Genomic DNA, 22554 nt, shown 5'->3' with positions numbered 1-22554 from the left:
GTCGTTTTCATTGGCTATTTATGTAGTGTGAAAATCACTTATTGCATTTTAAAAAAAATTTATACAGGGTGTAATATTTAATACGAATCCCTAAATTAATTTTTCCAAAGCCAGTCTTGGAATTTTTTAGTTTAGCTAATACCAGTCGAATGCTTGATAGTAGTGTACTGTATCATGCAAAAATTAAAAAAATCAAATGAGCCGTATAAACACTACAGTAAAATGAAATAAATGGTCAATTACACAAATCACCCTGTTAATTAATAAAGAAGAGGAGTTGACATTTTTTAGTGGCCACATGATATGCTCCCTGAGGGACTCTGTATATGGTAGAAGTATGTAAAGTTCCTCATGACTCACCCTGTATATTTGTTTAAAGTTTGCAAGTTTATTATAAATATGTAAATTTATTTTATACACAAAAGGCTCATAAATAGCTTTTAATCAAAATACTTTAAAAGCTTTACTAAATGCTTTCGAAATATTAACTTTCGGACAATTAATATCTTGTAACCAATACAAATATAGTCAAATAAAAAGTTTAGAAAACTTATGAAAATCAGTAACATGCTTTATTTCGATCTCAGAAAGATTTAAATTGCTGTAATTGTTGACAGTTGATAGAAAATAAGTCGAACTTTGATCTCCAGAAAAATTACCAGATCTTAGTGAAGTAACAAAATTGCGGACTTACGGAAAACAGCTGGAGGTTTCTGAAAGGGTCTCAAAAAACTAGCACAGCTGACGAGAAAATACAAGACAGTACTCATTTGATAACGGATAAGGGACATACACATGAAATTATTGCAGATAACCTCAACTGCAACTAAAAATGTCATCATCATCATTCTGGCTTTACAACCCTGTGTGGGTCCTAGCTTCCTCAAGAATTTTTCTCCAGTCGTCTTTTCTCCATCGCCTTTCTTCGTCAAGCACGTATTCCCATATTTCTCATGTCTTCATCGATGTTATCAAGGAACCTTGTTCTGGGTCTTCCTTTTCTTCTCTGATCAATGGGTCTATCAAGGAGCGTTTTTCTAGCTTCGTCATTTTGTTCTATTCGCATTACATGTTCTTCTATCCACCTCAGACGTCCTATGTTAATATGTTTTACGATATCAATTACAATGTTCCTAAACCTCAAGCAGTAATAGAAGAAATACTAAATCCCACAAGAAAAGAAATTGAAGAAATAATAAAAGATATTAAAAATCAAAAAAGCCCCGGGGAGAGCAGGATTGTGGTAGAGAACATAAAATATGGAGGAGAGGCCTTAATAAACCAACTTGGTGAGCTACTACTAGAAGCATGGGATGCCGAAGAAATGCCTCAAGAATGGAATAAGTCCATTATAATTCCTATACACAAAAAGGTAGATAGAACTGAATGCGCAAGCTATAGAGGAATATCCTTATTAGAGGTAATAGATAAAGTGCTCGCCATACTAATTAAAACGATTAGAAATATGTATAGAGAAGAATCTAGGAGAATACCAAGAAGGATTTCGGAAAGGAACATCAACAACCGATCAAATTTTTATGCTAAAACAAATCCTGATCAATTGCTATGAATACAACATTTTAGCACAAGTACTTTTCATTGATTACAAAGCCGCCTACGATACAATAGACAGAAACAAATTAATAGAAACGCTAAAAGAATTCCAAGTGCCGGAAAAATAGTAAGATTGGTAAAAATGACAATTAGACAAACCATTTGTGCTGTGAAATGCAACGGTACAGTCTCAGAAGAATTCGAAGGGAAAAAAGTGTTCGCCAAGGAGATTCGTTGTCTACATTGCTATTCAATATAGTTCTAGAAAAAATTGTAAGAGTTAGTGGAATAAATAGGTCCGGAACTATTTTATACAAGGAGCACCAATGCTTATACGTTGATGATGTGGATCTCATTGCAAGAAATGGAAAAGAACTATCAAATATAGCAAAAAGACTGATTCAGGAAAGCTCTAAAATGGGACTGAAAGTTAATATTAATAAATCGAAGTACATGGAGATCTCGAGCAAAAAAGAAATAAACACCAGGGGATCCTTTAAATTGGAGGTGGAGGATGGATCAGTTGTAGAATTCGAGAAGGTGGATAAATATATGTACTTAGGTACTCTTATTGATCAGACATGTAAGGAAAAAACTGAAATCACTCTAAGACTAACCAAGAGCAATAGGTGTGCTGGAGCGATGAGCAAAATAATTAAGGCCAAAGATATATCTCGTAATACAAAAATAAGAGTAAACAAAACTATAATTAGACCCACAATGCTATACGCTGCCGAGACATCGACTATGAACAAAACCATACAGAACACATTGGAAGCATGGGAAAGAAAGATACTTCGCAGAATGTTTGGTGGAAAAGTAGTAGAAGTAGAATAGAGAAGACTAATGCAGAAGTGTACCATTTGTATGCTAACCCTACAATAACAAAAGTGGGGAGAAAACGTAGACTACAATGGCTCGGTCATCTCGAAAGAATGCAAGGTAATAGACTAGTCAAGAATATTGCTTGAAGAGTACCTGAAGGCAAAAAAAAGAGAGGAAGGCCAAGAAAGAAATGGAGAGATGTAGTGATGGAAGATGTCAGAGAGATGGGAATCAGAGATTGGAAGCTGATAGCTAAGAACAGAAAACGATAGAAATTATCCATTCAGCAATCGGCCTAAAAGGCCTGTTAACGCTATACATACATATACGATATCAGATTTCTGGTATATTCTATAAAGTTCGAAGTTGTATCTTCTTCCCCACACTTCATTTTCATTCACTGCTCCATAGATTTGCCTAAATACTTTTCTTTTGAAACATCAAAACATGTTTTCAATATTTTTGTTAGAGTCCAGGTCTCTGAACCATATGTTAGGACTGGGCGTATTATTGTTTTGTAGAGTTTATTTTTGTATTTCGTGATATAATTTATATATAATTTATGTTTAGTGTTAAGGAGCGCTCCCAGGTATAAAATTCGTTCACTACTTCGATGACGTTGTTTTCTATAACGAGTGGTAGTAGGATTTGTGGGTGCGTGCTTAGTTTCATATGCTTCGTTTTGTTGGTGTTTATTATTAAACCCATTTTTGTAGCTGATTTTTTGTTTTCCAACAATATTGATATCATCAGCATAGTCCAGGATTTGCACTGATTTATTATATATTAAACCAGTGATTGTAATTTAAAACATACGTATTACTTTTTCCAGAGCCAGATTAAACAGTATAAAGGAGAGAGGGTCTCTCTGGCGCAGCCCATTATCTGGTTTAAAAAGTTCAGACAGTTCCCCCTGAATTCGTACTCTATATTCAACTTTTTTAAGAGTTAGTTTTGTTAAATTTACCAACTGATTTGGTATTCCTAGCTGTTTCATTGCTTTTAATATTCCTTTTCTATTCACAGAGTCGTAGGCTTCTTTGTAGTCTATAAATATGTGAAGAGTATCAATGCCATATTTCAGTGTTTTTTCCAAAATTTGTTTCAGGGTTGCAATCTGATGAATTGAAGATTTACCACCTCTGAAACCAGCCTGGTATTTTCCTACTATCACTTCTGCATATGGTGCCGTATGATGACATAGTGCTGTGAAAAATATTTTAAACGTTGCATTTAGAAGCTTTATTTCTCTGTGGTTAGAGCATTCAAAAATATCTCCTTTTTGTGTATGATGCAAAGTATTCCAATATACCAATCATTAGGGAGTGATTTATGTGTGCATATTTCTTTTATAAGCTGATGTAATGCCATACTGGTATCATGGTCGCCTTCTTTATATAGTTCAACTGGGAGATTATCTATTCCGGGTGAATTGTTGCTAGCTAGTTTTTTAACTGCATATTTAACTTTAAGAATCGTTGGTGGTTCATCTTCCCTCTCGTCTGCTCCCCTTACCTTATCTCTTTCGTCTTTCAGGTTTTCTTCTTCTTCCTCCATATTAAGTGACAGGTTAAAGTATTCCACCAATCCACTCAATACATCTTTCCTTGTTGTTAATATGTCGGCATTCTTACTTCTGCATTGTCTTGTGGTTGCCTTGAATTCTTTTCTGTTGATCCAACTAATTATTCTCATTTCTATATAATCTGCGTATCCACTATCTTTACCTGGCGACTATTTAGCCAGAGCGGTGCACAGTACTCTGCCACAAAGTAGGCCAAACTTATTACATATTATGTTCTTAGTGTATCCGCAGATGCACCCCAGTTAGTCCCACAGAGATTCTGAATAAGGATATTTCTAGTACTTATTTTTTGTGCCATTATTTGTAGTCATGTCTAAGGTTACTGCCAGATATTTCTTGGTTTGCCTTTTGGTTATTGAGATGAAAACAGCTTATCTCAGCTTTATTTAAGATAAGTATTAGGCGCCATTTTATGAAATATCCATATAATTTGTTTAGGTTGTTTGTCACCACGTTTTGAGTAATTTTAAACTATGTGAGCTCCACTGCTATTGCTACGTTGTCAGCGTAGGTACAAAAACTTTTTGCAGCAATATCAGGTAGATACAATATAATGTTAAAAAGCATCGAAGCAAGGACTGATCCTTGGGGTAGTCCACTATTTAATTTCCTCTGTTTGCTTATGCCATTACCATGAATTACCTGGAAGTATAGATCAGAGAGCATGTTGTTTATTAGTTTCAATGTTTTTTTGGCAATAAATTAGTTTGGTTAGCCTATATAGGAGTCCCTTCTTTGATACTCTGTTGTAGGCAGCTGTCAGATCCACAAAACCCACAGTACTATTTTGTTCTGCATTTGCTTGTTCGAGTGGGATACGAAAGCTTTTAACTTTATCGTGGAGTTTATTGGGTTTTAGTAAAACAAATATTTTTTACACTTTTAAATTATTTTGACTTTTCTTGCATGAAATATTTTTCGAAGCACCTGTCTTTCCCATACTTCCAGAGCTGGTATATCAGATTGTCTTAAAAGCGCAGGATTAAGGTAAAGCTCTAAAGCAAAACCATAAAGTATAAAATATAATATATGTAATAGCAGTATAAAAAATTATATATATATATATACATATATATATATATATATATATATATATATATATATATATATAGTTATAAATAAAACTGAGGTGAAGCTGTTTTTATCTCAATAACCAAAAGGCAAACCAAGAAATATCTGGCAGTTACCTTAGACAGGAGTCTGTCGTTTCAAAAACATCTACAAATAATCGCACAAAAAATAAGTACTAGAAATAACCTTATTCAGAATCCCTGTGGTACTAACTGGGGTGCACCTGCGGATACACTACGAACATATTTGCTAAGTTTGGCCTACTTTGTGGTAAAGTACTGTGTATCGGGCTGGATAAATAGTCGCCAGGTGAAGATAGTGAATACGCAGCTTAATATAGCAATTAATAATTAGCGGCTGCATAAAAACTACTTCACTATATTGGTTTTTCTTATCCCAAGCTATATACCTCTGCCTGTTCTGCGAATACAAAAGGCATTAATAAATGAGTATTCGAAAATAAATAGTAATTTACAACTTTAAATCCATAAAGACATCTCGAGTAGAGCAGCAAACTGACTTTCATCCAGAAAACAACCAATAGTAAAAGCCCAATAACTAACAGCAAAAATTTTAATGTTGCCTGCAGATGGTGCATGCTGTAGACTCCAAAACCTGATGGCTTTAACCAGCCACGAGACATATGGAAAAGTCTTAATCGGATTAGAACGGGACATGCAATATGCGGACTCAACCTACATAAATGGGGAAAACGGTCTGCCTCCTGCAGCGACTATGGTCCTTCAAATCAAATTATACAACACAGTGGAGACATATGAATTGAGGGCATACCGAGGGGACACAAAAGACTTTTTCACAGCTACACCTTCAAGCCTTGAATAGATAGCTTAACTTGATCGAAGATATAATCTTTAATTTTTTATATTAGTATTTTATCTTGTGTGTTCCATTTATTAAGACAAACGCTAAATAAGTAAGAACAAAGAATAAACCAAAAACCTTTAGATGAAGAAACAGCTGCAAATACTCTGGCCGACACATGTGATGCAAATTCCAGTAAATATAATTTGGAAACAGATTGTAACAGGAAAGATTATAGAAAAAAGAGATAAGAAAGGCCAAGAGATATATGGGGAAATATAATCAATATGGATAGAAAAAATGGGGAAGATAGAAAACCATGGTAGTATATTTGAGCTCTCTAGGCTCATATTTTCAATATAAATGATGTAAATGTATAAACTCTTTTGTGTTTTTTATTGCAATGGTTTTACTGAAATTTATTCATACTTTGTCTTAGACGTAATATATTTTAAGGAAAGTCTAATTTTTATTCGCTTGAAATAAATTCTACAACTTCCAGTCCAAAAAATTAACTCTTTGACTTTAATAACTGGAAAATGAAAATTCCAGACAAGAAGTATTTACTTTTCAAGAAAGCTTTAACTTAGATGTAAAATGCAGTTGAAAATATATAATTCAACACTCATTAAAATAATAACCTAGCTTTTAAAACGCATTTAGTCTCATCACGAAAGTAGGCATCCATTGTCTTAAATTTTTCCGTATTTGAAGCTGCTTCCAACAATAGAGTAAAGCTTTTAAAATCCAAGGCAACCTTATTAAAGAACATTTCTAAGAATTTTCAAGACGCGTATCGGACAAGAAGAGAAACGGGAAAAGAAGGTATACAAATCCAGATAAATCCGCTCGTTCAAATCTGAATAGCTTATTCCATGACGAAGTTGGCAACTGGATATTTTTTAATATTAAAATATATCTCCGATTTGGGACAAACAATTAAAGATGTCTACACCTTTTTAATATTAAAATGGCTCTTTAAGACTAATGAGTGTAAAGAAATATTAAGAAATTTTTTTTATATTAATCAGAAAATCTGCTCAACTATAAATATTGCAATTAATTAACTGTTTAGTTTGACAATAATTGTCACAATTAAAAATATTACTCCAGTCGTCGAAAACCGCAAAACCTGTACAAATCATTCAAACAAGCTTAATTTTGCTGAGAAAGTCAATTTTGTGACAAATATTTTGAAACAAAAACAAAACAATATTTTCAACAAGAAATGTAGTTGAGATAATTTTAAACAAAAATGCTTATTAGCACTTTTTCTGTAGAATGAACCGTTCTCTCAGAAACAATGCTTAAAGAAACTGGCGATTTTGAAAGTCAGTTACACTCGCGAAATTAATTTTTTAAATAAACTCATGTATATTAATGATACAATAAACTTTGTATCAACTCGATAAACTCGGTAAAAATGTAATATCTATTGATAATGGTGTATTATAGTCTTAAATGAGAAGAGTGTAGCTTTCGTAGGCAATTTTTGCATTTTATTACAATTAAAGTCATTTTCTATAAAGCTGTTAGATAAATAAAGGTTGCGCGATTTTTTGCGCCATTGTTTTCTTCCTAGGGTGCCTGTTCATTCCGAACGTAGGCGATTATTCTGGCTATGATAACTTTGTTGGTTGCTATACGAAATAGCTGGGTTGACTCTTTCTATACCATGCTTTTAGGTTAGCAAGACAAGATATTCTTCTTCGCCCTAGGACCCTTTTTTTTTAATTTTACCTTACAAAATGCATTGAAGTCGCTCGTATCTGCCTTGATATCTCATTATATGTCCCAAATACTGCAGCTTACGGCTCTACACAAATCCGCAGTTGTGTTCATCCTCCGCAGTACTTCTTCATTGTTAACTTTGTCTGTCCATAGTATCTTCAGGATCCTTCTGTATGACCACAGCTCAAAAGCCTGAAGTTTTGATAGAGTTTTCGCCTTCAATGACCACGTTTCTACTCCGTACAGAAGCACTGAGTACACATAACATTTAAGGAGCCTTATTTTTGTTTCTAGAATGAGGTCATTGTTCTTGAACACAGAACTCATAGTCAAGAATGCACTTTTTGCCTTTCCGATGCGATATTTAATCTCTTGGATATTATCCCACTACTCATTGATTACAGTTCCCAAGTAGTTGTATTGTAAGATACGTTCAATTCTCATTTGGTTTACATACAGATTTGCTCCAGTTATGTTTTCCTTGCTGATGATCATTAGCTTGGTTTTGCTAGTGTTTACATCCAGTCCATATTTTCTACTTGTTTCCGTTATTATGTTCATTAAGTTTTGCAGCCCTTCTATGGTATAGGAAAACAGTATTGTATCATCCGTATACCGCAGGTTATTGAGCTTGACTCCATTTATTGAGATGCCTTCATTAATATCTTTTAGAGCCTCTTCAAAAATGTGCTCCGAGTACAGATTAAATATCAGTGGTAAAGTAAAGTTCGTGTAACCTTCTGGCTAAGGTTACTATCAGTGGTGGTCAAGGCTAATATCAGTGGTGAAATTATGCGCTCCTGTCTCACTCACAAGATTTTGAGCTGATTTGTATATTCTCCATCTATTCGGGGTACCGCTGATTGATTTCAATACAGGTTAGCTATTACTGTTAAGTCTTTTCCGTCAATCCCTGTCCTCTTCAGCACTTCCATCATTTGTTTATGCCTGACTCTATCGAAAGCCTTTTTTTAGTCAATCAGGCACGCAAAAACATTACAGCTGACATCTCTACATTTCTGAAACAATACCTGCACGCTAAATAAAGCTTCTCTCGGACCAACGGCATTCACAAATCCAAACTGATTGGGCGCAATTTGTTCCTCGCATTTCCGGTAAATTCTTTTGTTGATGACTTTTAAAAACAGCTTCAGCAGATGGCTCAATAGTCTTATGGTCCTATAATCTTCACAAACTTTTACTCCTAGTTTTTTGGGCAATGGTACGAACTCTGATTTGAGCTACTCTACTGGTATTTTTCCTGCCTTGTATATTTCATTTAATATTTCAGTTATCATTTTTATTTGTTCTGCATCTAATAGCTTCAACAGTTTTGCAGGAATTTAATCAAGTCCCCGTGCCTTTCCATCTTTCATTTGCCTGACGGCTGCCGTTGTTTCTTCTGGTATTATTTCAGGACCTGAATTTTCTTCAATGGTGGGCTCTTGTATTGTTCTAAGGTCATGGAAAAGCTTCTAAAATGTTCTATTCTTCCCATACTTTCTGTTTATCTTCTTTGGTTATGGCAAGATTGCCCTCATCATCTGTTATTTTTCCGCTCTTGCGTTTTCGGAATTTTCCAGCCATTTTTACTATACGCAATTTAAGTCAAAATCGAAATTTTATGTTATAGCTTTTGAATATTAGGCTGTAGAATGAAAATTCGATACCAACCGGTCATTTGACGTGACAAGTTTTATTGATTTCATGAAAATCGTAAAAAAATAACAAAAATGGGGCAACGTTCATTTATTAATAGCTTTATAAAAACTTGCTTTATTATCAGCATAATTCAAAACTTGCGTATGAAAGATGCACTCTTTGCTTTTAAAATGCATTTATTTTTGTCGAGAGCACACTATAATCAAAAGATATCGAATTTTCACCGTCGAGTTGATACAAACTTGACTTGAACTAAAAAATTGATTTCGCGCGCGTAACTGACATTAAAAAATCGCTGGATGCTTCAAGCATTGTTTCTGAGAGGACGGTTTATTCTACACAAGTGCTAATTAACGTTTTTGTTTAAAATTATCTTAGATTCATTTTTTATTTAAAAGATTTTTTTCTACGGCATACAGATTCTTGGTTAATTGATGTTTTCCATTTTCCCCCTACGAGGGGTGGTTTTGAGGAAGAAAGCCGGGAGTAGGAGTGGCAATATTTTTGCATTTTTTTTTGTGTCCCAATGTTAATATGTTCAGCAAAATTCAGCTTGTTTGTCTGGTTTTTAGAGATTAAATCTCCAACGACTGGACAATATAAATTAAAGTCAGTTATACACTGAACGGCAAAAAAAGTGGCCGCCCTATAAATTTCCTAAAATAAAAATTTATTGGAAGTTTTATGCACTGTTTCCTATTGCGTCTCAAATTAAATATTTACTGCGATCTTGTATGTTTGTTTTTGACAGTTTCGACGTTTATGGTTCCGGTCGTAGAGTTACCGGGAGAGAATGTTTAGAAGACGCATCAATGAAAGAGGGCTAATGGCAAGAATTCTTAGCATCATCAACATTGGGATATAGAGGATTGGTGCTAAATTCTCTCAACTGATGAATCGCAGTTCTGTTTGAAGTCTGGGGATGGTCGGGAGAGGGTTTGGTGATGGAGGAATTAACGATATGCCCAAGCTTATATGTCCCAGAGAAGAAAGTTTGGCGGTGGTGGTGTCATGGTTTGTGCTGGAATCTCATTTGAAGCTCAACCTGAATGTATTTTCATCAATGGCCCCCTGAATGCTCAACGGTATATAAAGGATGTTTTGACAGAAGCAGAAATACCATTTGGTTCATTTTCGTCAAACAATTTCGTCTTTATGCATGATAATGCACGGCCGCATACTGCAAGAATTCTGAAATATTCCTTAGTAGGAGTTAATACTCTAGAACGGCTAGCCTGAAGCCCTGAACTGAATATCATCGAACATCTTTGGGATGAACTTCATCGTAGAGTTAGAAGTCAATCAGGCCAGCCAGAAAGTCTTACAGAATTTCAAAACATGCTTCGTAAAGAATATAAATGTATTCCTTAAGTTTCCATTTAAAATGTGTTCCTTTCCCTTCCAAATCGTATGCAAACGGTTATTGATGTTTTAGGGCATAATACACGATATTAGACAATTTTGTTTAAGTTTACTCGTAAATTTTACTGTATGTAAGAAATAGAGCAGTAATGGTCATTTTTTGTTATAAAAGTGAAAGATGTAGAGAAAACAATGTGAAACAATGAATAAACCTTCCAATGAATTTTTATTTTCGGAAATTTATAAGGTGGCCACTTTATTTGCCGGTCAGTGTATATCTTATGATTAACGTATTTTCCTATTTCTCCATTTATTCTTTGTTTCTTGGTCATTCGTGTGACAAACTACTTGTTTGATTTTTTGCTGTAACTAGGTATCTTTCTATTATAATTTCCGTCCTGAGGGTTTACATAGTATTTTACTTCTATCTTCAGTTAAAGTATCTATAATAATAAGAGCAAGTATACTTCCTTTCATATTCTGCATTATCGTTATTTTTTTTTATTCAAAACAAAAAGTTTTATCCTCCTGAAGGATGATTGCGACGTAACGATTACAGTATATTTAAATGCGATTAACACTATCTATATGATTAAATTGTATACTACATATTGGGTGTATATCATACCATTAATACAAGACAGATACCCTGTCAGTTTTCTGTCGTTAAAATTATTTTCAAAAGCCATTTGCATTTGAGATGCCATATACATGTCTTTCTTTTTCTTCTTCTTCTTCCTCTTTATAAGCAATTGTGCTTGTTCATTGGCGGGTTAATACCTCTATGGAAGGTACTCACTTCATCTTTTGCGAGATCATCCAATACTTATTCTGCCGATTGGTGACGTATCTCTCGCTGTTTTAACGACACAGTTGTCCCCCATTTGGCTTATATGGTTAAACCATTGTCTTTTTCGGTTTAGTTTCCATTCGTTTATACACTGTACGTTACATTGTCTTCTAATGTCTTCACTTCTCGTTTGATCTCTCAGCGAATTTCATGTAGTTCTTCTCAGTACTCTCATTTCTGTCGTTTCCAGTAGCCATTATGTTGTGGCTGTCTCGGTTCTTGTTTCTGAGGCATATGTTATTATTGGTCTTACACGCTTTATAAATTCTAGACTTCATCTCAGTGTTAATGTGTCTCTTTTACCATATAGTGTTATTAAGGCATTCTGCAAGTCCATTTGCTTTTTGTACTAGATCTCTCACTTCTTTGTCCAGGTCTACATAGCTGGACAGTGTAATTTCAAGGTATTTTATTTCCATTACTTGCTCAATACTAATGTTATCAATTGCTATTTTACATCTGGTTGGTTCTTTACCGATTACTATTGTTTTAGTTTTGTGAGATGAGATTTTCATATTAAATTATTTTGCTAGTATAGTAAATCTGTGGACCAGTGTTTGCAGAATATATTTATCTTGGGCTATTAGTATTGCGTTGTCTGCGTAACAGAGTATTTTAACGTCTTTGTTTCCCATTTTGTATCATCTCCATTTGTTAACGCTTTTGATGATGTTATACATGATTCAATTCAAGAGCAAAGGGCTTATTAAGTCCCCCTATCTTATTTCACTGCCTACTTCTATAGGTTCTGTAAGTTGTCCATCTATTCTGACTTCTTGGTGGATGTTTTTAATAGTTTTTGTGATATTTAGGGAAACTTATCTACTATACATACAGTAGATGAATTACATCTGAAAGTCTTACTTTGTCAAATACTTTCTTTAAGTCAGTCAGACACAGAAATGCTGGTCTATTATGTTTTATTGATTTCTCAGTAATTTGCTTTATTACGAAAATTGTATCAGTCTTTCAGTGGTATATTTGGGACAGTCAATTAGGAAATGGTCTATACTGTCTACTACATCACAAATTAAACACTTTATGCGCGTGTGTACTAAGATGTGTTAAGATTACTTGGCTTGAGATGGTTTGCTTGTTGCTGTTGGTTGCCACGGAGGAATGGTACTTTTTTTAGTTTCGAAACCGAATTTTGCCATATCCTGTTCCACGCACTTGACGTTTCGATATTTGACCTCTGATTCTTCGATACCGATAGCATCGCAAGCACTTACGTCTGCTAACTTATGACCTTCGATACCAATGTGGGAAGGTATTTACAAGAAGTTTACTATTCTGAGGTTTCGTTGGGCTTCCTGAAATTCCAATTTTATTATTTTCTTTATGGAATGTTTCAGGTAGAGATTTTGCATGGTTTTGTACTGAGGTAGTCGAAAAATATGACACCATATGAGATGTTTTTGGTATTAATATATTGTATGGCTTTTAATGATGGTAATAGAAGTGGGAAGGTCAAATTTTAAGAGACATTCTTATTCATTATTTTCAAAAACATCTGAAATGACTGGAGTTTTGTACTTTACATGAGTTAAAGTTATTGTCGTGTAAGCATATTTTAGGCTTAAATTTTAGGCTCAAGAAACACCTTATATTGTGGTAAAGAAGACTCAATTTTGGGCAAAATTATATTATCAACGTTTTTAAGAGTTAGACTCATGGGCAATATTTGTTATTGTAGTTGTTTTTTTTTTTAATATTGGAATGGTAACATTGGTTCATCTGACGGTGGATGTATTTGTTGGGAAACTGCATTGTTTCAAACGTAAGAAATTAACATTTGTTCTAATAGTGTATGTATTTGTTACATTGGATTATCTGGGCTGGGTATACATTTTTTAATATTTGAGTGTTGATCTTCTAGAACCAAACCATCTTAAGATATACGAAGCCTATAGGATTTATTGTCAAACTCAAGTAGCAGTGACTCCGATAATGTTATGGTGACTGATGAAGTATGGTAGGGCATACGTTATTCGGCATTATTAACTTCCAGCTCAAAAAATTTCACCTTGAACTTTAGTTTATCCATTGCTGTTCATAAAATAAACTGCCTCATGTACTGCCTTAAAAATTGGCTGTCTTTGGGCGGAAACTGAACTTTTGATGGAATTCGTTTGGAGAGAGATATTTTGTTGTCTTTGGATGTTAGATTACTTTATAGTGACAATATTTTCCATGGTTAATTAATTTCATTAAACACTCTTTGTTGACAAAAAAGCGTCACCAAAGCCAACCCAGGCCACTTGCAAAAACAGATATATAGCTAAGAATACATTGATTATGATTGGAATACCAAACTGCCCCAATATATTTAATTCAAAAAGATTTTACAAAGAAATTAAATTAATCTTGTACACTTACAGTTATGGACTATAATTAGGCACAAATTTACAATTTATAACTTTGTTTTTTCATTTAAGTCGGTATTAGGAACAACACTACTTTTCTCCGTGCAAACGTACATGTAATTGATGTTTATGATACGAAAAAAAATATTAGGTAGAAGTTATAACATGGGACATATAACAGATGGGACCTAAAATATACAGGGCCAAACATATTGATAAAACACCATGTATATTTTTATAGTTTTGGACTTTTCTTGATGTTTTTGTTTTTGAAATATAAGGTTTTACAATGTTATATAGCGTAATTTCAAACATAATCACGTTTTTTGTAATTTTGGAGCAATATTAACAACTTCAGTTCAATTTAGCAACTATTCAAATATTCTTTGTGAGTTTTTTGTAATTCTTTGAGTTCAGTATTACTTGCAAGAACAACTAGGTAAAATTTTATTAGGTTATCTGTAAAAATATTCAATCTAAAGAATATAAAATCTGTACTATTTTAAAAGCCAACGCTTTTGACGTAGGAGTAAAACCTTTTAGTTATTTTATGTACATTTAAAATTAAAAGGAAAAATGCGTTATAATATAATCTGTTTCTATTTGCAGGGTTTAACGTTATTCCTAACCTACGCTATAATGGCGGCGGTGTTGGGGATGTTCCAGTTCGGCTACAATACGGGGGTGATCAATGCACCCCAGGGCAACATCGAAAACTTTATGAAGACTCTGTACAAGGAACGCTACAAGCAGGACTTGGCGAACGAGAAGGCCGAAATGCTGTATTCGATAGCTGTGTCGATATTTGCCATCGGCGGCATGTTGGGAGGCTTCGGAGGCGGAATGGTGGCAAACAAGTTTGGAAGGTAAGCCTAATTTTTATATAAACATTTTAAAACAAAGACCTTCAAAATTATAAGGTATAAAGATTAAGGCAAAAGTAGCTGTAGCAAAAACTAAAGAAGAAGTGTATAAAATTATATACGATGAATCTGATACCAGATAAGGTAATAAAAAGATAAGAAAATGGTCAAACATAGAACAAAGAAAGTAAAAAGTTTAAATATGGTATTTTGTTACGCATATAAGTAAATATGTATATAATTAAAGGAAACATTTTAGTGCACGTAAAAAACTATACAAACGATAAAAAAAAATTTTGACTGTTTGTTAAATAAAGAATCTGTCAAAACACGAATTAATTTAAGGGAGACTTTTCGTAGTTTCTCTTTCGTTATTTTCTCATCTTTATTTTATTTCTTCCAAGTGTTCTTGTTGTTTGGTAATATTTACCTCTTCTTGTGTTTCAATTTTACTGAACTACATTAGATAGTTTCTGCTTAACACTATTATCATTTTCTAATTTTTCTTCAAAATCCTTTTTTAACTTTTGCTTTACCCATTGTACTTTTCATTTGCTAATTTTCTTTGTTATTTATAAGCTTCATGGTTTGCAACTATTTTATGTGACAGTTTTTTTTGCCACTTTAAGATGAACCGTCGAAGTGTGAACTAGTTTTCAGTAAGATGATTTTTATGACATATTTTGCATTATTTAGGAGATGTTTTAAGTCATGATATTTTTTTCCAAGAATGCTTACGGACATTACTACATTACTTAAATTTGGGCACGTTCGTAACATCAGATGTGGAAATGATGGTAAATTTTTTTTAAGTATCCATCGTTCACACTTTTCCGTCAATTTGGGGTAAGTGTGACAATGGACTTTAGCTTACAACAGCGTGTCTTATTTTTGGGGCAAGTGTAAATAATTTAAAATTGCAAGAAAAAAAAATTTTTTTAATGTTTAAAAAAATTTAATTTATTTATTTTTAAGCAACTTACAAACTTTTTAAGATTTAAAGGTTCAACCCGACAAAATTTACGTCAAAAATAAAATGATCCCTTCTGTCCTTAACGGGTTCTGGTAAAGTTTTTACGATATCGTCTTCAAGTATCATATCCGTGTCTTCTATATCAGGCCATAAAAGGTGTTACTACTATTTTTATATCATAAAAAGCAAATTGTCCACTCATTTTCAATATTGTTGTATTGTATTATCTTCCAATAAAATGTTTAATATGTTTTTTAGATGTGTACTTTACAACAACCCAAATACCCATCGCGATTTGGGTCTTTCCCAACTCTCCAACTGTGGGCACTTCTTTCTCAATTATTTGCTCGTTTTCTTTAAATATTTCAGGATCTAAATCATCTTCAGAGTCAACATTTTCTACCAAATCTTCTTCCGATTCTAAAAGTTTCTTCTCGTTTCTTAATGCTCTTCAGTTTTTGAATTTTTGCTTCTTTTTTCTTTCTGCGGTCTTCTTGTTTTGTTTGTTTTTCTATTTCTTTTATGTTCTTCAATCTATTTTCTTCTGTAAGTTTATTTAGAACTTCTTCAGAAGTAAGCATTTCTGCCCCTGTAGCTACTTTTTTTCTTTTTGAGTCCGAAGGACTTTGCTTATTTGTCTGTTTAACAGTGTTTAATAGTAGTTCCTCAAAACTTATTTTTGAAGAACTACTTCTTGGAGTTGCATCAGAAACATTGGTTGTATGGTTTTCCACAATGTGGTCTTTATTTACCGACTGATCATCTGATCAATATTGCCGGCGGTAATAGCATCCATATTAGTATTTGCGGTTTCGGCTACAACTATTGTTTGGTCTTCTAAATTCTTTTGTTCTTTCCATCTTTTTAGGCTTTTAGGGTGGTATTTTTCCTCTGGTATAATATGACGGTTAATTGGATAAATACCAGCTTTTCTAAACCCGTTTTTGATAACTTCTATGCTTACATTTTTCCATGTAGTGCCTGTCGTCAGAGAAAACTCTTTTTTGGAATTTTAAGGCCAGTATTGTCTGTGCCAGTTTACGAGTTGTTGGTCCAAAGCGTCTTTAAGAGACTTAAATACGACTAAATCCAAAGGCTGCAGAAGTTGTTGCATAAGCAGTTCCCGGACATGAGTTATTGTTATCTAGTAGCAAGGAATCCCGAATATTTTTTTTCCTTAAATACGATTAGTGGTGGTGCCTTCTGATGCAGACACTGCTAAAAGAACCGTGTTGTTTTCTTTTCTTGAACTGGAAGTAGTTCTGGAACTTGGTTTACGTTTAGCTCCCACGACTTTGGTTTTTTTGGGATCGTGAGAAATGAATGTTTCGTCCATAATCCACACGAGTTGCAGCTTGTCCGTCCTCTAATTTTAGCTGAACTAAAGTTTTTTGAGAATATCAAAATATTATTGGACGATGAAAGGATCTGTCATTTTTTTTTTTTGAGTACTTCACAGCTTGGAGTTTTTTATGCTAAGTTGGTGACGTATTTTAAAACTCCCGAACCACTCCTCCCCAGGACGTTATCTTTAAATGGAGTTTTTATGTCATTTTTGGTAACAAATTAGCGAACAATCTCTAGTAGTTCCAATTTAGATATTCCAAATTTTCATTGCTTCATAGTTTTTAGACCTTGGGCCAATTTAGTCTCATCTTGGAGTGGAATCGCTGTAGCCCCCCCCCCTTGCGATTTAACTCATCGAGTACCAGTCACATGGTAGAATAATGTTGTTTTAGGAACATTATACAATTTTTGTGCCCGGTATATCGAACAACGCTCTTTTTATCTCTGACACTGGGTGATTTAAAACATCTTGGGTATATTTGGTTGCTCGATCTGACTTCCGTTTATAGTTTCTCACCATGTTTAATCCAAAATTAAAAATTAAAAGATAGTTTTGAAAGTTCACAGTTGCCCCAGTACACGTAGTCACATTTACCCCATTAGGCAATATAAACGAGGTAAGTGTGACCCAAGTCATAATTCAGTTAAAAATTAAAATTGGCGATTTTTTTAACACATATAACGTAATATAGTTGTTAAACAATCCTGCATACTAAAGGCGGGTACACATTTGCGAGCAGAACTGTTCGCGAACCGTTTGTGAACGCTATATTCGTTAATGTGTACGGCAGAAAAAACCGCTTGCGTACTGTTTCATCGTGACTCGTCGCGAACCAAATTGTTGCGGTTTATTTCACGACTTCAAAGGAAGCTCGGCTTTCAGTTTGGACGGCGCTTACTAGACGCAGCGAACATTTTTATTGTGTCATCAAATCGACATTGTGTGAATGACGTGTTCCTTCCTAGAGAGACGTGAGAAAACAGTAAACTGATTATTGTCATGGATGTATAAATAAAGATAAAATCTTTATTTATACGTCGATGATTACTGTACATAATTTTATTTTTGTTAAACAAGCAAAAACAGGAACATAAATCAGTACCCAAATTATAAATAAAATGAATCATTTCGCACATGTGTGTTCGTTGTTGGTTTGTCGCTTTCCATGGATCGAGATAAGTATGCGATTAATACGATGTAGAATATTTTTCAAGGATCTGTACGCGTACTGTACGTATATCGTTCGGCTCGCATATGTGTACCCACCTTAACATCAACAAGTTAATTCGTAGATTCGTACTAACATACGCCAACGGTCAAATATCAAATTACTTGTTTTCTACAAACTGCGTATTTGCATAGATCGCTGTTTTAAGAACTTAAGTTTCTACTCACAAGATGACGCTGGCATCCCTAAGTTGTAGAAAATTTTATAATAGTACAGCCACACTTGATCCACAATCACACTTCCCCGGGTTTACCTTAATTAACTTTTATTTCTTGTTTAATTTCTGGTGTCTACTAAGCTGTTTGTTTTCATTTATTGGATTTTTGTAAATGACGTAGACTTCTTTAACAGAACTGGTAATTGTTTTTAGTGTATCTGACATTTGTTCTAAAGATTTGTTATCATCGTTGATTTTCATAATTCAGTTTTGTGCTTTAGAAGCTCTTCATATTTCTTGGCTAATTTAATTTCTTTGGGTTTTTAAGATTTAAGATTTAAAAAAAAATTGCCAGTGATTGGCTGTATACCATAGTTTATGTGCATGTCATGACTAAAAAATCACGATTAACCCTCCGTCGGTCGCATGTGTATCAAACTGATACAAGCTCGCCAATTTTTAATGCTATTATTGAACCCTAAAGTAAGGAGAATCCACCTTCATAGTACCTTCCTAGACCTAGTGTTTACATACAAGCGTATTGTATCATATTGATACATTGCGACATAACGTGTAAGTGTTGTTTTACTTTGGTCGTATTTTAGGCTATTTTCGGCCTACTTGTTATAGGTGAGTGTTATTTTATATTTTTATTTTCAGCATAATGGATGCAAAGCGGATATACAACCTAAATAATTCGAATGATGTAAAATATCTTCGAAAATTTATGTAAGAAGAGAACGAAAATGAAGATGTCCCTAACGAAGTGGAAGATTTCGAATATGAACCGGACACAGATGCGAAAGATCAGCCAACGAATGAAAGAGATGGTAACTCTGATACTGAAAAGAGTGGGACAGAGGAATAACCAGATTTACACGACAATTTTTTTTACTTTGAAAAAATTAAACCACCAGATGGATGAAAACACCGCGCGCGAAGGACCGACGCACTGAGCCACATAACTTGGCTACACGTCTCCCAGGAGTAGTACATGAAGCACAACTAGCTAAGTCACATATAGAATGTTGGTGTCAGATATTTTCTGATTAAATGCTACAAACAATAGTCAAGTTCACAAACCAGTACACTCATCTTGAAGTAAGGGATCGCTTTGACCGACAACGTGATGCAACTGAGACGGACATGACAGAACTCAAGGCGTTCATAGGCTTTTATATCTAGCAGGAACTTTGCACGCCAACAAAATGATGTTAGAGGATCTCTGGGGTACAGATGAACACGGCGTCGAAATATTTCGAATAGTTATGAGTCTCAGAAGGTTCAAGTTTCTTATGAGATTCCTGCGTTTCGATGACCGCATCATAAGACCTGAGCTGTTGACAACATTGCGCAGATTTGTGAACTCTTTGACGATTTTGTTCATAATTGTAAACATAGCTATTTACTAGGACAAAGTGTGACTATTGATGAAAAACTGAAGGCTTTTAGTTGACGTTGCAGGTTCAAACAATATATCCCTTCAAAGCCTTCCAAATACGGAGTAAAAATTTATGCTATGTGTGATGCAGTTAATTTTTATAGTTATAGCGTGGAAATATATGCTGGAAAGCAACCTGAGGGACCCTATGAACAAAGTAATAAACCATCTGATCGTTAGAAGATTGGCACAACCTATTTATGGAACGGGGCGCACTATAACGGCAGATAATTGCTTTACAGATGCGCAACTTGTTACCGAATTAAAAAATAATAGACTGTTGTATGTTGGCATAATAAAAAAAATAAAAGGGAACTGCCAGTAGATCTGCTAAATGTAAAAGGGCGACCACCAGTCAACTATATTTGGTTTTGGAGAACACTCCACTATTGTTTTCTACGTACCAAAAAAGAATCGAAATGTTCTTGTTATATCTTTTTAGCATTACGATGATTCCATAGATCAGACGTCAGGACAAGCTACGAAACCAGACATGATCACACATATTATAATAAAACCAAGTCAGGTGTCGACGTCGTCGATAAGCTTTGCGCTTCCTACAACGTTGCTAGAAACACACGTCGTTGGCCCATGGTCGTCTTTTTTTCCATGCTGAACGTTGCAGGCATTAATGCCCAAGTGATTTCAATCGGAAATGGACAGGAGAATATACGGCGTTGACTTTTTCTTTCTAAACTAGGCCATGAGTTATCCTTACCACAATTACAAAAAAAGTCTTATGACACAAGTTATACCACGTTCTCTTTCTGAAGCGCTCAACAGATTTAGACCAACGGAAGAGCACGATGAAGAAGCTGGACTAGTATCTGCAGAAGATGTAGTTCAAACAAAGCATCGTCGCTGTTCTTTATGTTACACATCACGAAGGACCAGGTTGACCAAAACCATTTACAAGAATTGTGTTCGATCACTCGCAGTCCCATATTTTTTTTCTCTTATCGCAATTATATCCACTTTTACCTGTTTTCATTTTTATTTAAATTTCACCATAATAATAATATGATAAAGTATTAATGTATTATTATTATAGTAAAAAACTGGTATCATAAGATTATACCAGCTTATTTTATTTTGCACAATTTTATAGGCTATAAGTTACAATGTATTTCATCTTAAAAAATAAATTATATCAGGGCATGATTATATTTTTTAGTAGTAATTTTTTGTTTTGTTTGTTACAGGAAAGGAGGCTTGCTGCTCAACAACGTCTTGGGTATAACCGGAGGGTGCCTAATGTGGTGTACAAAAATAGCGAAATCCTACGAAATGCTATTTGTAGGAAGATTTATTATAGGGGTCAATTGTGGTGAGTTATTTTGTCATTAGGAAAATCATTATTTTCGTTCTTTTAAAGAAAAAGTACATTCAAACTAACAAAAAATTACACAATAAATCTTTTAAAATAAAAAAGGTTTTAACTGCGAGCAAGAGATTTATCTATCTATAGTTCGTAGTTTTTACTATACAAAGATTAACAAAAGAGTCTTCAGTGTATATAGTTATTTTTATATGAATGGAAAATTAAATTTAAGAACTTATATTTACTTTTGTCTAAACTGGATGCTAGCGCTCTTATTTATTACGAGAAACCTCCCTTATTTTAAATTACAAAATTATATTTTTCAAAAATTGTATTAATCCTTAACCCCTTAAATATATTCCAAATTTTTTTTATTTTTCTAATATTAGGCAGGATTGGTGATAAACGATAAGCGATAGACAAATTAGCAGACAGAAGTACGCTCAAATATTCTACGACGTTGCCGGCATATGCAAAATATCTGGGAACGTACAAAAAAGAAAAAAATAGAAGAAAACTGCCACATTGCCACAGTATTTCTTGTTACGAGCCGGGTTACGCTGTCAGATTTTAAGATCTAAATTAATTGAGCATAAAGCATAGTTATTTTTGGATAAAGGTTTCGTTTTTAAGCGAAGTTTCGTAAGTAAAGAGTTTTTCTGGCTTTATTTTGATAATACCAAATTTATAAGAAGTGAAATTATAAGAATAGGATTTTTATTCTAAAAAACAAATAACAGTACAAATAGATGAACAGGAAAGAAAATAAAAACTAAGGAAAAAGACAAAAATTGGAACACAACACGACAGCTCGATTAAAAAGTACAAAAAAGAGCATAAAGGTAAGAAAGCTTTAGACACATGCATAAAAAAGTGGTTACAATATTAACGGACATGGAAGACATTAACAAATTGCTGAGCCAGATGAGGCAAGAAATTAAAGAAGATATCCTAAAAAGCAAGCAAAACAGAAATTAATAACGAAATCAAAGATATGAAAAACGAACTGGAACCTATAAAGCAAAACACAGTAGAAACAGAAAATTAAAAAAGTAGAAAAGAAAAATGGGAAAAAGAAAATGAAGAATACAAAAAACATCAAACTCATGGAAAATAGAGTAAAGAAGATCGATGAAGAAAAAATACGCAATAAATTAATCATATCAGAAATTAAGGTAGACCTAGAAGATGAAGAGAGACAAAGAGAAGGCCAATAATGATGAAAAAAGAGCTTAAACTGAAAATAGAATTTAAAAGTGTGTTTAAGATAGGATACAAGAGATGTATAATAGAAACGAAGAGCTGGGAATACAACAGAGAATACTGCAAGAAAAAGGTAAACTCAGAGACACAAGAGACGGTAGAGAAATATATATATATATATATATATATATA

General features: G+C 33.8%; 1 protein-coding gene across 4 annotated transcripts in view; it reads left to right on the top strand.

The window, feature by feature from the left end:
* Glut1 (Glucose transporter 1) overlaps positions 1-22554 on the top strand; it is a 481871-nt gene that overhangs the window by 189673 nt on the left and 269644 nt on the right. For all 4 annotated transcript variants that reach the window (XM_072520663.1, XM_072520662.1, XM_072520665.1 and 1 more), the window contains 2 exons: positions 14438-14694; positions 21041-21165. In XM_072520663.1, coding sequence (XP_072376764.1) covers positions 14438-14694; positions 21041-21165 — 382 coding nt within the window. The remainder of the gene's footprint in view (positions 1-14437; positions 14695-21040; positions 21166-22554) is intronic.

This window comes from Diabrotica undecimpunctata, chromosome 1, assembly GCF_040954645.1.
Source record: "Diabrotica undecimpunctata isolate CICGRU chromosome 1, icDiaUnde3, whole genome shotgun sequence".
NCBI classification, from domain to species: Eukaryota; Metazoa; Arthropoda; class Insecta; order Coleoptera; family Chrysomelidae; genus Diabrotica; species Diabrotica undecimpunctata.
The sequence above is the reverse complement of the archived record's forward strand: the minus strand, read 5'-3'. Positions and strand labels throughout refer to the sequence as shown.